An 11349-nucleotide genomic window follows, 5' to 3' on the forward strand; every position below is an offset into this window, starting at 1 on the left:
ACTTCAAAGAGAAGTCCTGCATTTCTAGGTGGGATTCCTTGTTTTTTCTACTTCTTGTTTCATAGTCATTTTAAGAAAAGCACATGATTTTCTTGGAATGCTTTGCTCCTCTTCATTTAGTAATACATTATTGTCAACAGCACTTATAAGTGTCTACTGCATGCTGTGAGCATCATACAAGATGGTTCTGCAATGTCTGGGTGGCTTAGGCTCAGAGTGACACACTTTTAAACTAGTAAACTTTATTGCAATCTTGATGTGATAGCATTTTATGAAGACCAGAGAGCTCTTTCTACAGACTCATTTCTTGGCTTGTGGGTTCTCATGGAAGGTTCATCAAAGCTCCAGTGCTGCCCTGTGTTGTTGAAGGGGCTGAATGGAGGATAGAGTGGGACTTGACTTTTATTTAAAAAAAAAAAATACCTCTCAACGTCCCATTCCTCCTTCTGCTCTGTATGCTACTGCTTGCTACCAAACTAAAAACCTGAATCAGGAAACTGCAAAAGCTAGAATATCACAACGTAATGTCTTAAGGCTGCCTTTGGGCAAGAGTGTCACCAGAATGGATTGTGGGCTGTGTGCAGTCCAATGAAGATATAACCAAATTAAACATTTGCTTTTGTCCTGTGCCTCCTAGAGCAGCCCTCAGAAGAGCAATTCTCACTAACAGACATTTGCATTCTTCCTTCTTTTCTTCATTTATCCATTCCTTTCTTGTTCATTTTTAATGTTTTTATTAAGATATTGTCTCACTATGTAGCTCAAGCTAGTCCAAAACTCATGATTCTCCCTTCCCCCTCCCGCCCCAACCTCTAGGGCACTGGGATCATAGCTGTGCAGCACACCTGGCATAGCTATTGTCTTAAGAGAAAAAAATAACTAGGAATTGTTTAGTAACTACTATGAGCCAGATAGCAATTTTTTAGCCTTTCACTTCCATGATCACAGTTAAAGCATCTTCAAGAAAGGCTAAAGGAATTAAGACCTAGAGATGCTGTGCATCTTGATTGTCAAGTCACTCTTTTGTAATCCCTAGTTGCAGCACAGAAAATATGTAAAATATGTAAGACTGTGCCCCTCCCACAGCGTTCTTTCAGCTGTGATGTAGCTTTAACTACCATGAGGAATATATTTTTCAGCAAGATAAAAAATACATGTGTTGGTTGCCTAGGGCTGGGGTTTGGAGAGACACAACTAACAGGCCTATTTTGTTTTGTTGAGTTAATGAAAATGATCTAAAATCGACTGTAGTAATAGTTACAATTCTGAGAACACATACTAAAAGTTGTTGAGTTATGAGGGGAAGTGCCTCGTGAGAAGGCTGGCATGTGAAAACTGCTGCTCTAGGGCATCGATTATGTGTTTGCGTTTGCAGTCAGAATTTGGTTTAGACAGGGTGGCAAGACTTTAGTATAGCAGATCTAGATAGGTATTTTAACGGAAGAATGTGCTGAGGACCTCCCCCAGCACACACACCTGGAGGCCCAGGCCCTTAGGGGTGGGTGGACTCACAGCTTAGATTTGCAGCTGATATCTCCAGCGCTTCATTGTTAAACTCCTATGTCCCCGTCTGGGTCTCAGTCTTCATCCCATTGAAATGAAATTTTCTCGTGTAATCATAGGCAATACCAGATTATCTCATGAGGGATAGGGATGGAGTTTTCTAGAAGGCTCCTCTACCAATACTAAGAATTATTTCTGAAGAGCTGAATAGAGACCTTTGAAGCACTGGCTGCTTCTATGTGTACTCTGAACCTATCGTAAATGAAGCCCTGCACTAAGACATTCACTTGCACAGCCTCATGGAGTTACTTCCACAAACCCCGTGGAGAATGAATACTCTGATTGCCTGTTTTAGCAATGGTAGAAACAGGAGTTCAGAGCACATACGTGGTTGGATAACTGGTTGGCTGACTCCAGCCAAAAAACCTGGCAGTCGTTCAGATTAGGTGTTTGGAGCACTGCGCTGGCAGGTTCTTTCTTATTAGGTGCCTCAGTGTAGCTCTGGAAGATCCATATTCATTTAGAAAAGTTTCCCGAAAGTTGGCTTCCACTTGATTGTGAGCTTGAAGCAGTGTCTTCCTTTTGTGGTTTTTGCACAAGCTCACCTGGAATTCCCAGGATTCAGCATGAGTGAGCCAACATCAGTGATGACTGCAGGTGATGTTCATGAAGAGCTAAAAGATAAATGTGGTGTCTGCCACTTCCTTGTGTCATTTCCTGTCCTAGCAGACATGATTCTCTCACAAGGTGAATCAAAAGCAACACAAGTAGCAGGAAAAAGCACCTATCTTTAGAGAGTTTGCCACCATAGCTACACTTTCTTACCCAGCCTCTCCAGGAGAGACCCGCCTTCTGTCTTCTTCACCATATTCGCCCTGTGTTCTACAGTGGGCTCCCAACAGCACCCTCACAACTGGCTCTTCCAATGCCAACTGCTCTGCCTCAAAATCTAAGAGGTCTGATTCAAAGGTGTTTGGGAAATGATGAGTTAAACAAAGATTAACAGCTTTTCATTGATGTAAAATTTTCCAGAGCCTCAGACTTTTTCTCACTTGATAGTAGTAGCAAAATGATGCCAGTAATATCTGCAGGCATTTACCACTTTCTATATGCTGGGGACTATGGCATGTGTTTAAAGCATTACTCCATTTGCAGCCATCCAGGAAGTATCTGGAGCGATTACCTCCATTTTGCAGGTCAGGAAATCAGGGCTTACAGTTTATAGCCATACTGCTTTGAACTGTGCCCGATCAAGTCTCATTTCAGAAGCTAAGCAGGGTCAGGTCTGGCCAGCACCTGATCGAAGAAAATACAGGCTGAGGAGTTGAATGGCTGAATGTACCAAGAATCACAAATCAAGGGCAGGACTGGGATTCATGAGTGGTAAGCCCAACATGCCAGCTCATGCTTTCCTTATGAGAAGATAGCCTGACTGTACAAACCTCTACTCTTGTTTTTGTGCTTCCTCTCTTTCTCCTCCCCATATGAGGCAAAATCAATGAAGGTTCACTTAGCAGGCCGGGTGGGGGTGCTTTGGTTTGAGCAGGAAACAGCTTTCAAGCCTTTGCTTTTGACGTGGCCTGAAATATTGTATAAAGGCATCAGACCACAGCAGGCTGACAAAGGCCAAGATGCAGGCTCAGGGCTGTGGCGGGACCCTAAGAGCCTTGTTTGCATGGGCAGTTGGAGGAAGGGTGTGTCTCTCAAAGAGGAGGTCTGTCATGTTCCAAATTGTTTGCATTTCTAAAACTGGGATTTGACATGTGAGCAATTATTATCTAATGCAAGACCTAAAACTCTGTCTCTTTCATCAACAATTTGGTAGTCAGGGGATTCTCATTAAACATGAACCTCTTTCCTGGTATGGGACTATTGAGTCCTTACCTTCTAATCCAAACTGTTTTTGAGGTCTGGAGCTTTTGTCATATTTCTTCTTCATTTCTCTCTTAAGTCTTGAGAAGATACTCTATGTACTTATTCAAGGGCATTCATCTCCCAGCAAGACGTTCCTCAGCAGTGGTGCTATAGTACCCAGGTCAGCAGCACAGCACCCCAGAATTTAGCCACAGTTCGACTCCTGAAACTCCATCTAAGACCCAGTGAGTCAGAAGATCCTGAGCAACTGAGTGCTCATATGCAGCTCGTGTGAAAACCATTTGCCTGGTGGTCCTTATCTCCATCTACCCCCTTGCTCATTTCCCCTGCAGCTCCCCAGTTATTCCTCCACTCCATCTTCTTCCTCTATCCTACAGCTACACCAGCTGGACACCATCTGCCTTCAAGAGTATCCTAATTGGTGTGCCCAGCCCCAGTCCAATTTTCTGTAGTCTAGTTCCCATTGATTAGTCAAAATGATGTTTTGAAAGGCAAAAATGACCACAGCAGGTACCTTGTTTAGAATTTGTCTTGTCTGTCTCCTGCTCTTATTCAGTTTAAGGTCATTAAAGAGTTCTCTCTACCTTTTTGGGTCAGCTACTCTATTTCCACTGTGGGGTCCAGCAGTGTATAAGGAGTGAAGAACAGTAAGAGCAATGTTCATGGTTGGTTTTCATGATGTTCATGACAGCTTTTCCTGCCCCTCATCCGATAAGGAACAACTTATCATTAGCATCACAGGGAAATAATCTCAAATACAATTCCACCTTTAGTTGTTGTATTCCTTAGGTTAAGTGTGACTCTTACTCATTTGGACACCCATGATCTAGTTCTGATTGGGCGTATCAATACTCAGCAAAGTGTCTGGAGAATTAAGCAACATGATGAGTGTGAAGGGACAGCGCCATGTAATATAGTAGAGAATTAATACATTAGTTACCGCCACCACTTGACACAGTCACCCAACTTGTCAATACTCAACTCCAAAAGTTCCTTAGTTCTGCAGATCACTCAGCTGGGAAAACGGGAAACAAGTTTCTTTCTCTAAAAGTCTAATTCTTCAGACTTAAGGTCAACAATGTGGCTGTGTTTATCTCCCCATAAGAACCATGTACCTCCCCACGTGCTACCAGTGATACTTCCAGAATTAATTTATCCTTTTTAAAATTAATTTATCTTATGTTTTGTTTTTGCCACTTTGCTTTTGTAGTTCTGTTTGGGGAACTTGCCTTTCCTTAGATGTTTCTCATAGAGGCATTTCCCTAAAACAACAGATAATAGGAGGTGAGCAAAGGGAGAGAACGGCCCTAAGCATGACACCACACCAAAGTGCATGCACATGTGCACACACATGCCACATGACACACCTCTGCATTGGAGATTACACAGACTTAAAGGTATCCATCAGGGCAGACACACATGACTGGGCCACGTACAAACACCAGGACTCTCTGTCCCTTCATTATTTAATGCTGAGTTTGACAACACCTGGACAAAGGAACCAGAAAAAGGAATACAGTACCTTTTGGCGACTTAAGTGTCGCCACTGCCCAGTCACCATCAGAATTTCCTAAAAAAATAACAATCGAGAGATGCTGATCTGGTTGCCAGGAAACCCATACTTGTGGAACCCTCACACCCATGTGATGCTTGCTGCCTCAGCAGCCTCCTCCAAGGAATCTGGCCTCAGAGACCCCAGGGAACAAGGAAGGGAGCCAGTGTGGCCTTGCACTGAGTATGCACCTGTTCGTACAAGACCTAACAGAAACATACCCTGAACATGCCAACTCTACAGCAACAGAGGAGGTCTGGCTATAAATTTCAACTCACTACAAAAGAAAGAAAATTTTGGCTTATGGGATGTTGGTTTCACTAATATACACACAAGATGTCAAAAGATGGAATGTGCTTCCTCTTTGCTACATTCTTCTGAAAAAGGGTACACCTTTGTTAAAGCAAACTCCAAGCCAGAAAGTGGATCTTACTTGCCTGCCTGTGGTTGTAAAAGCTGCCTTGGGTACAGTCCGCCTTATCACAATGCCTAAATGTGAAAGGTTTTGCTGGAAGTGAGGGAATTCACTCTTCCCCAGAGTAATGTTTTCCTAAGTAGGGAAACTCTCCCCAAAGCTAAAGAGATCAAGCTTGTTGTCGGAGAATCCAGTAATGAGTAATGCATTGCTTAACAGACAGGTGTGTGGCTAGAATTCAGTTATAAAACTAATTCCCTTCCAGATGTGCCCAGGAGCCCTTGGGGGAGTGGCCTAATATTATTAACAGAGTCTAAAGTGACTTCTCATAAAATAAACAAGTATGAGAAGACCTCTGAGTGTACACCACTCCTTCATTAATGGTCTTCTGTGAAATTGAGTTTAAAATTTAAAGGACAACCTCCGTCTCATCCCATTGGCTGGAAGCCTGACCAATAAGTGAGTGTTACTGACTCTCTTTTTCTTCCCTGGGAACCTACTTGGGCAGACTTTCTGCAGGATTTACAGAGACCTAACTGGCTGCCAACAGAAAGGACAATCAGGGAACTGGAGTGACTATAGAGCACACATTTGGCCCCATCTCAACATTTCTGTCTGGCCTCCTATGCCAATGGACTTTCAGATTGCCATGTAGCCCCTGGGGATCTGAACTCTACACCCCATCACTCAGTCAGGGAGGAGAGACAGGACAGTGAGTTAAAGTTCAGTGGGCCCTGCCTGCAATGCTTTGCCGTGTTTTCATCCCCTATTTCAGGGTCATCCAGAAATAGTCATAGGGCCCTAGATCTTCCTGTGTTCATGGATAGCAGTGTGACCACAAACTGTGTCACATGGACATCAGTGTGACCCAAGTCTGTCTCCAAGGAAGTCATCTCACCATGAATCAAATTCCTCAGTTTGCCTTAAAGGCAAGGTCACCTTTTGCTTCACTGGTCAGAGTAGTGTAGGCCTGACTGGGCAGCAGCAAATTTTCTTCTCTGAATCCATTGACAATGATGCGTGCATGGATACCAAGGAGGCACTGAAGTCCTCACAATACTTGGTGGTATTAACTGACATTAAATGAATATTTTGGGATGAGAAGTGCTCATTAAAAGGGGGTGGACCTTTTCAACCAAACAAGAGCTGCAGGAAGGAAATGGTGTAAGTTTTGGCTGTGCTGACTTGTTTATTACCTTTATGCAGATGTGATGATTCAACTGCAAGTGGTTTTCAGTAACCACTATTGAAAAATTAGGAGCTTTGTGTTTTGCTGCTTAAAAATTTACCTCCTCTGTAGTATATTTCAAATATGTTATAACTCGGTTACGCTCAACATCTTGGGAAAGCTTCACCTTCACAGGAAAAACAACTGAGGATGTTCTTGATGAGCCTTTCCCCAGAGACAGAGGGGGAATAGGGAATGGGCTCCACAGAAGGAGCAGAAAATCGGGGGTATTAGCTGAGCCTCACAGAAGGAGGGAGCAAAGTGGCCAGTGGGTGCCAGAGAAAGAAGGAGTGAAGTAGGCAATGAACCCACAAAAGGAGGGAGAGTGGCAAGTGTGCCTCGCAGAAGGGTAGGGAGAGAGAGGAATGGGCCTTGGCAGCTTTTCTTTTGCCTAGTGGCATGCTTTGATTGTCAGAAGTAGCTCTGAAGAAGCATCTTGGATGTGGGCTCAATTGCTTAGCCAGGCTGAGCCTCAGGTTGTCCATCAGTAATTGTTGGTTTACTATCTCCCTTGGGTACCTGCTGCTTTGGAGTTCAGTGAAATTTGTCTAGGATGACAGGCAACTTAAAAAAATTAAATCAGATAAAATCAGTTCATGGCTGAGACCCTCATTCTTCTCTTTGGGTTTTGGTACGAGATAGTCACGGAGGATAAAGACAGAATTCCTGCACTATTGCTGGTGTTTTACATTTTTATTGGAAGATGCGGCATATTCTGGGAGATCAATCACTTGTCAACTGCAAAAGGGAAATATTTTTCTTAATACAAAATTAATCTTTTGGTTCAAATAAAGACATGCAGCATTTCATCATCATGCTGGTAAATCAGTAAATTTCTTCTTTTTCATACTGGGTGGCCAAGGTTGCACTGAGCAACATAAAGGGCCTAAGGTCAGTGACCTCCCACAGTTCAGGAGTTTGACCCTCAGAAACCTGGGACAACTGGATCAGGACAAATGGGAGATAAATGCAGGCATGTTTGATTACAGAATGAGAGGGAGTTTTCCCAGACCTTAGGAGTCCTCCATCTCTGAAGCACTAGGTGGTCTCCAGGACTCTCTTCAGGGACACTTCTACGTTGCTCACACCATCCTATGAGGAGACCGAGTCCTCGCCCTGCACCTGCACACAGTGCAGGGAAGGGAATATTACCCATGTCAAGACATAAGGCACATTTCTCAGCTTCCACCTCAGGTGGAAACATCTCCAAACGGTTTAAAGCCACATTGCAGCCTCAGCCTTGGTGAAGGGAGCCAGGTGAGTGGCGCAGGCCCTCGGGTGGGTGGCAGTACTCACACATCTGGCCATCCCATTTCTTCCAGACTGTAGGTGGGCAAAGGGAGGTGGCTTGGGCTGGTTCTGCCAATTCTTGGATCCACAGAAAAGAAATTTGTTGTTTGTTTTCTTACCCATTTGTTTTTTAGCAGGCCCCTAATGTGAACTAATTTACAGCATGTATAGCTTTTCCAAACTGATGTCAAGAATATGGATTCTGCTCTCTCCCTCCAATCAAAATGTGTGCCAATCAAGGTCTTTGTGTATTTGGGAGATTAGAAAGATATGGCTGGCAGGCAGTTCTTCTGGAAAGGAAAACATAATGGGCTGAAGTAGTTACTGCATATTAAGACATTTTTCCCGGGCTGAATCACTGACTCCATCTAAGCCATTCTCTGTGTGATTATGAACCCATCGACTTGAGAGAAATAATGCTTGAGTCAGAGCTTAAAACTCAGTCCTAACCAATGTTAGTTGCATGTACATTCTTCCTTCTTGCTAGTCACCTCAGGTGAGTTGACAGGATGTCGATCACATGTCAATTCACTGGCTTGACAGAGGGCACTGGTACTTGAAATGCCCCACATGGTGCTGCGTACTGAGGAGATACTGTGGGTGGGTGCCTCAGTGTCTCCTATAATCAAGGGGCACCAAGTTCCCAAGGGACACCTGGAGAATAAACGAATGAATGAATGAATGAATGAATGAATGAATGAATGAATGATATTGCATTTCAGGATGTGTTTCCCCACAGAGTCCTGTGTGGCTCACCTCTTGGCATTTCCCTTGTGTGCTAGTCTTTTGCCAATAGGTGAGCAGTGACCCCCCCCCCACCATGGAACAAACATCACTCCACAGTCACATGCCTGATATGCCCAGATAGTATGTGTCAAGGCCCTCAAGTCTAACAGAAGAAAGTTTTCTCTAAGTATGAATGGGGTGATTTCAATAAAGCAGCAAAATTAGAATGAGAGACAAAGGCAGGTAGGTTTGGGGTCTAAATCAGGGATAAAAAAAAATGCTTACAAGCCTTTCTTCAGACCTGACCTTCTACCAGCACTGGCAGTGAATAATGGAATGTTTCATTGCCCACAGTTGTTCTAGATGAGATGGGATGGTTCAGTATTACAATTTAAAAAAATCAGAGTGGTGTTAGGGGACCATCTACTCTGCTTCCTTGTTTATCATATGAAGTGGAAGTCGGGGCATTTCAGTGGCTGCTCAGTGGCATGCAGCTGAGCAAGAGCAGAGCGCAGCCTAGACTGGAGCCTCTGTTAAGTACCTGATGTCCTGGATAGTAACGTCTTCAAAGCAGATTTATTTCCTAGGATGTGTTTTGAAGTTGGCAGTTAACAGTGGGAGCTGGCTAGGCCTCCCTTGTCCACTGGATTGAGAGTTTTTATACAGTGAGTCTGGCCCTGGGAGGTTGCAGAGAGTAGATGGGAAACCATTTTTAAACAGCCTTGCTCCTGGGTGCTAATGACCCTCTGCTGAATGCATTTCCCTGCTCACACCAGGTTTGCATTACACCTTAATAAAGAACCCTTGAAAGGACATTTATTATGGGTTTTGAGTTCACTGATGCAGGCTGATTCTGAGTCCTAGTGAGCCACTGGGTCAGGCAGTTCCTCAGCCATAAACTCCTCCACTGAGAGGAGACCCAGACCATCCACCACTCTTAAAGACCAAGAAAACCACCACTATCCAAGGAAAGAGAGGAAGCCATTTACTAGATTGAAGAAAAATCCCAAGAAAGAGCTTTTCATTTGCTACAAGATACAAGGATGATTGCTTAAAATCCAGCTAGTCTTTGATTTTTGTCAAAGGCAAGCTCAGTCAATCAGGCAACAAATATTCCAGGAGTTTCTGGTTGCAGAAGAAAGGGTTACATAAGGAGTGCCAAACATATTTTCATATTGCAAATTTCATTCCAAATGCTCTGCAGACATTTTTGTCTAAAGCAACCCTGAAGAAATCCTGGGAGGGATCAAGGAGCTGTGTGGGAACATTCATCAATTATTTACCCTACCAGCTACTAAGTATCTGGTGGGGGAGCTCAAAGTTAAAGAAGTGAGCTGCATGGGATAATCTGACTGCTTCTCACAGAAACAAAACACATCTGGGTTGATTATTTTTAATGTCTAAAGAAGCATCACATATCACAACACATGGTATTTATCCCTGAATGGCACGGTTCAGAAAAGGAGGTGGGGCCAGAAGTGTTTGCAGGTTGCTGCAGCTGTGTGAGCAGTAAGGCACTCACCTGCTCTCTTTGGCAGCTGTACCTCTCCCTTCCTTGTAACACTGGATGCTTAAGATGTACAGGATATGCAAGATCACAGTGTGAAATCAAGAACATTGATGGCTATAAATCATAAAAGGGGGTGTTTTATAGGGGTTGGGGAGGCAAAGAAATAAAGCAGTAGATGTGGGTAATGAGCAAGGAATGCTGTTCCAGGCTAAAGCTTTAGGGAAGCCTGGGTCTTTATTAAATATGACTTTGGTGACCTTGGTGCCATACATTTGGCTCAATCTCCTCTAATTATTCCATTCTGAAGGCCTAGAAAACTAAGAAACAAAGAGCTCTTAGATTTCTGATACAAACATTAATTACATTGCCTTATTTGAGGTCCCAATACACTTGCTTTATGAATATTTTTATCAGTATGAAGTTTAGATACCACAAACATCAGAGCCACATGGTAGTGTCTGAACCTTGGATACTGGGGTTAGGACATTTCATAGTTGAATTCATCAAAGAGTATCTACTATCTCATCTCTACTGAAGGGCTGGAAGAAAAGAAGATGAACAACTGGTCATAAAAGACAGTGTATCTGTGGCCTCCTCTAACCAACCAACATTTATTGGAACCAAAACTGTGTAAGAATAAATGAAGAACCAGAAAGGCAGAAAGAACTCTGCCAACCAATCAAATAAAATTCCATCTGAGGGGAGTTGTTCCATGATGCAGACTCCTGATAATCAATTCTTTCGCGGAGAAGAATGCTCCATAAGGAGTTTTCTCCCATGGATTGCTGAGACCATATATACAAGGAAGGCAAATGTAGTGTTGTATACTTGGTAAAAACCTAATTTACCTAGGTAGCTCTAGAGTCTAGAGTCTTTCATTTCACCAGGAAATGAAAGAAAGAAGCTACCTGTGCTAAGCTTCTTGGAGATGGCAGGGGATATGTGGGTGATGGAGGTTACTTTGGTAAAACTAATAGACCAGATTCTCCATCTGAGCATCCTAAGGATTACCCAGGGAAGATGGGGAATGCTGAAGGAGATCTCACATAAGTGAGACCACATGGGCATTTGGGCCTATCTCTCCAGGAAAGAGTCCTCATTAAAGAGGTGGCCACCCTGCCCTACACAGGAAAGGAGGATTTATCTACATCAGAGGAAGCAGCTGCAGGAGTCCTGATTCCAGATGGGTAGGTAGGTAGACAAATAGATAGATAGATAGATAGATAGATAGATAGATAGATAGATAGATA

The 11349-nt window shown here is 43.4% G+C and overlaps 1 protein-coding gene across 2 annotated transcripts in view; it reads right to left on the minus strand.

Moving 5' to 3' along the window:
• The window catches only part of Shisa9 (shisa family member 9), a 328640-nt gene that overhangs the window by 12663 nt on the left and 304628 nt on the right, over positions 1 to 11349 (minus strand). Inside the window, exon 4 of one of the 2 annotated variants that reach the window (XM_055597760.1) lies at positions 4901 to 4948. The exons of the other annotated variant lie outside the window; for it this stretch is intronic. Within the exon in view, the coding sequence (XP_055453735.1) occupies positions 4901 to 4948 (48 nt within the window). The remainder of the gene's footprint in view (positions 1 to 4900; positions 4949 to 11349) is intronic. 2 annotated transcript variants of the gene reach the window in all.

This window comes from Psammomys obesus, unplaced genomic scaffold (genome assembly GCF_907164565.1).
Source record: "Psammomys obesus unplaced genomic scaffold, mPsaObe1.curated_primary_1811, whole genome shotgun sequence".
In the NCBI taxonomy this organism is placed as follows: domain Eukaryota; kingdom Metazoa; phylum Chordata; class Mammalia; order Rodentia; family Muridae; genus Psammomys; species Psammomys obesus.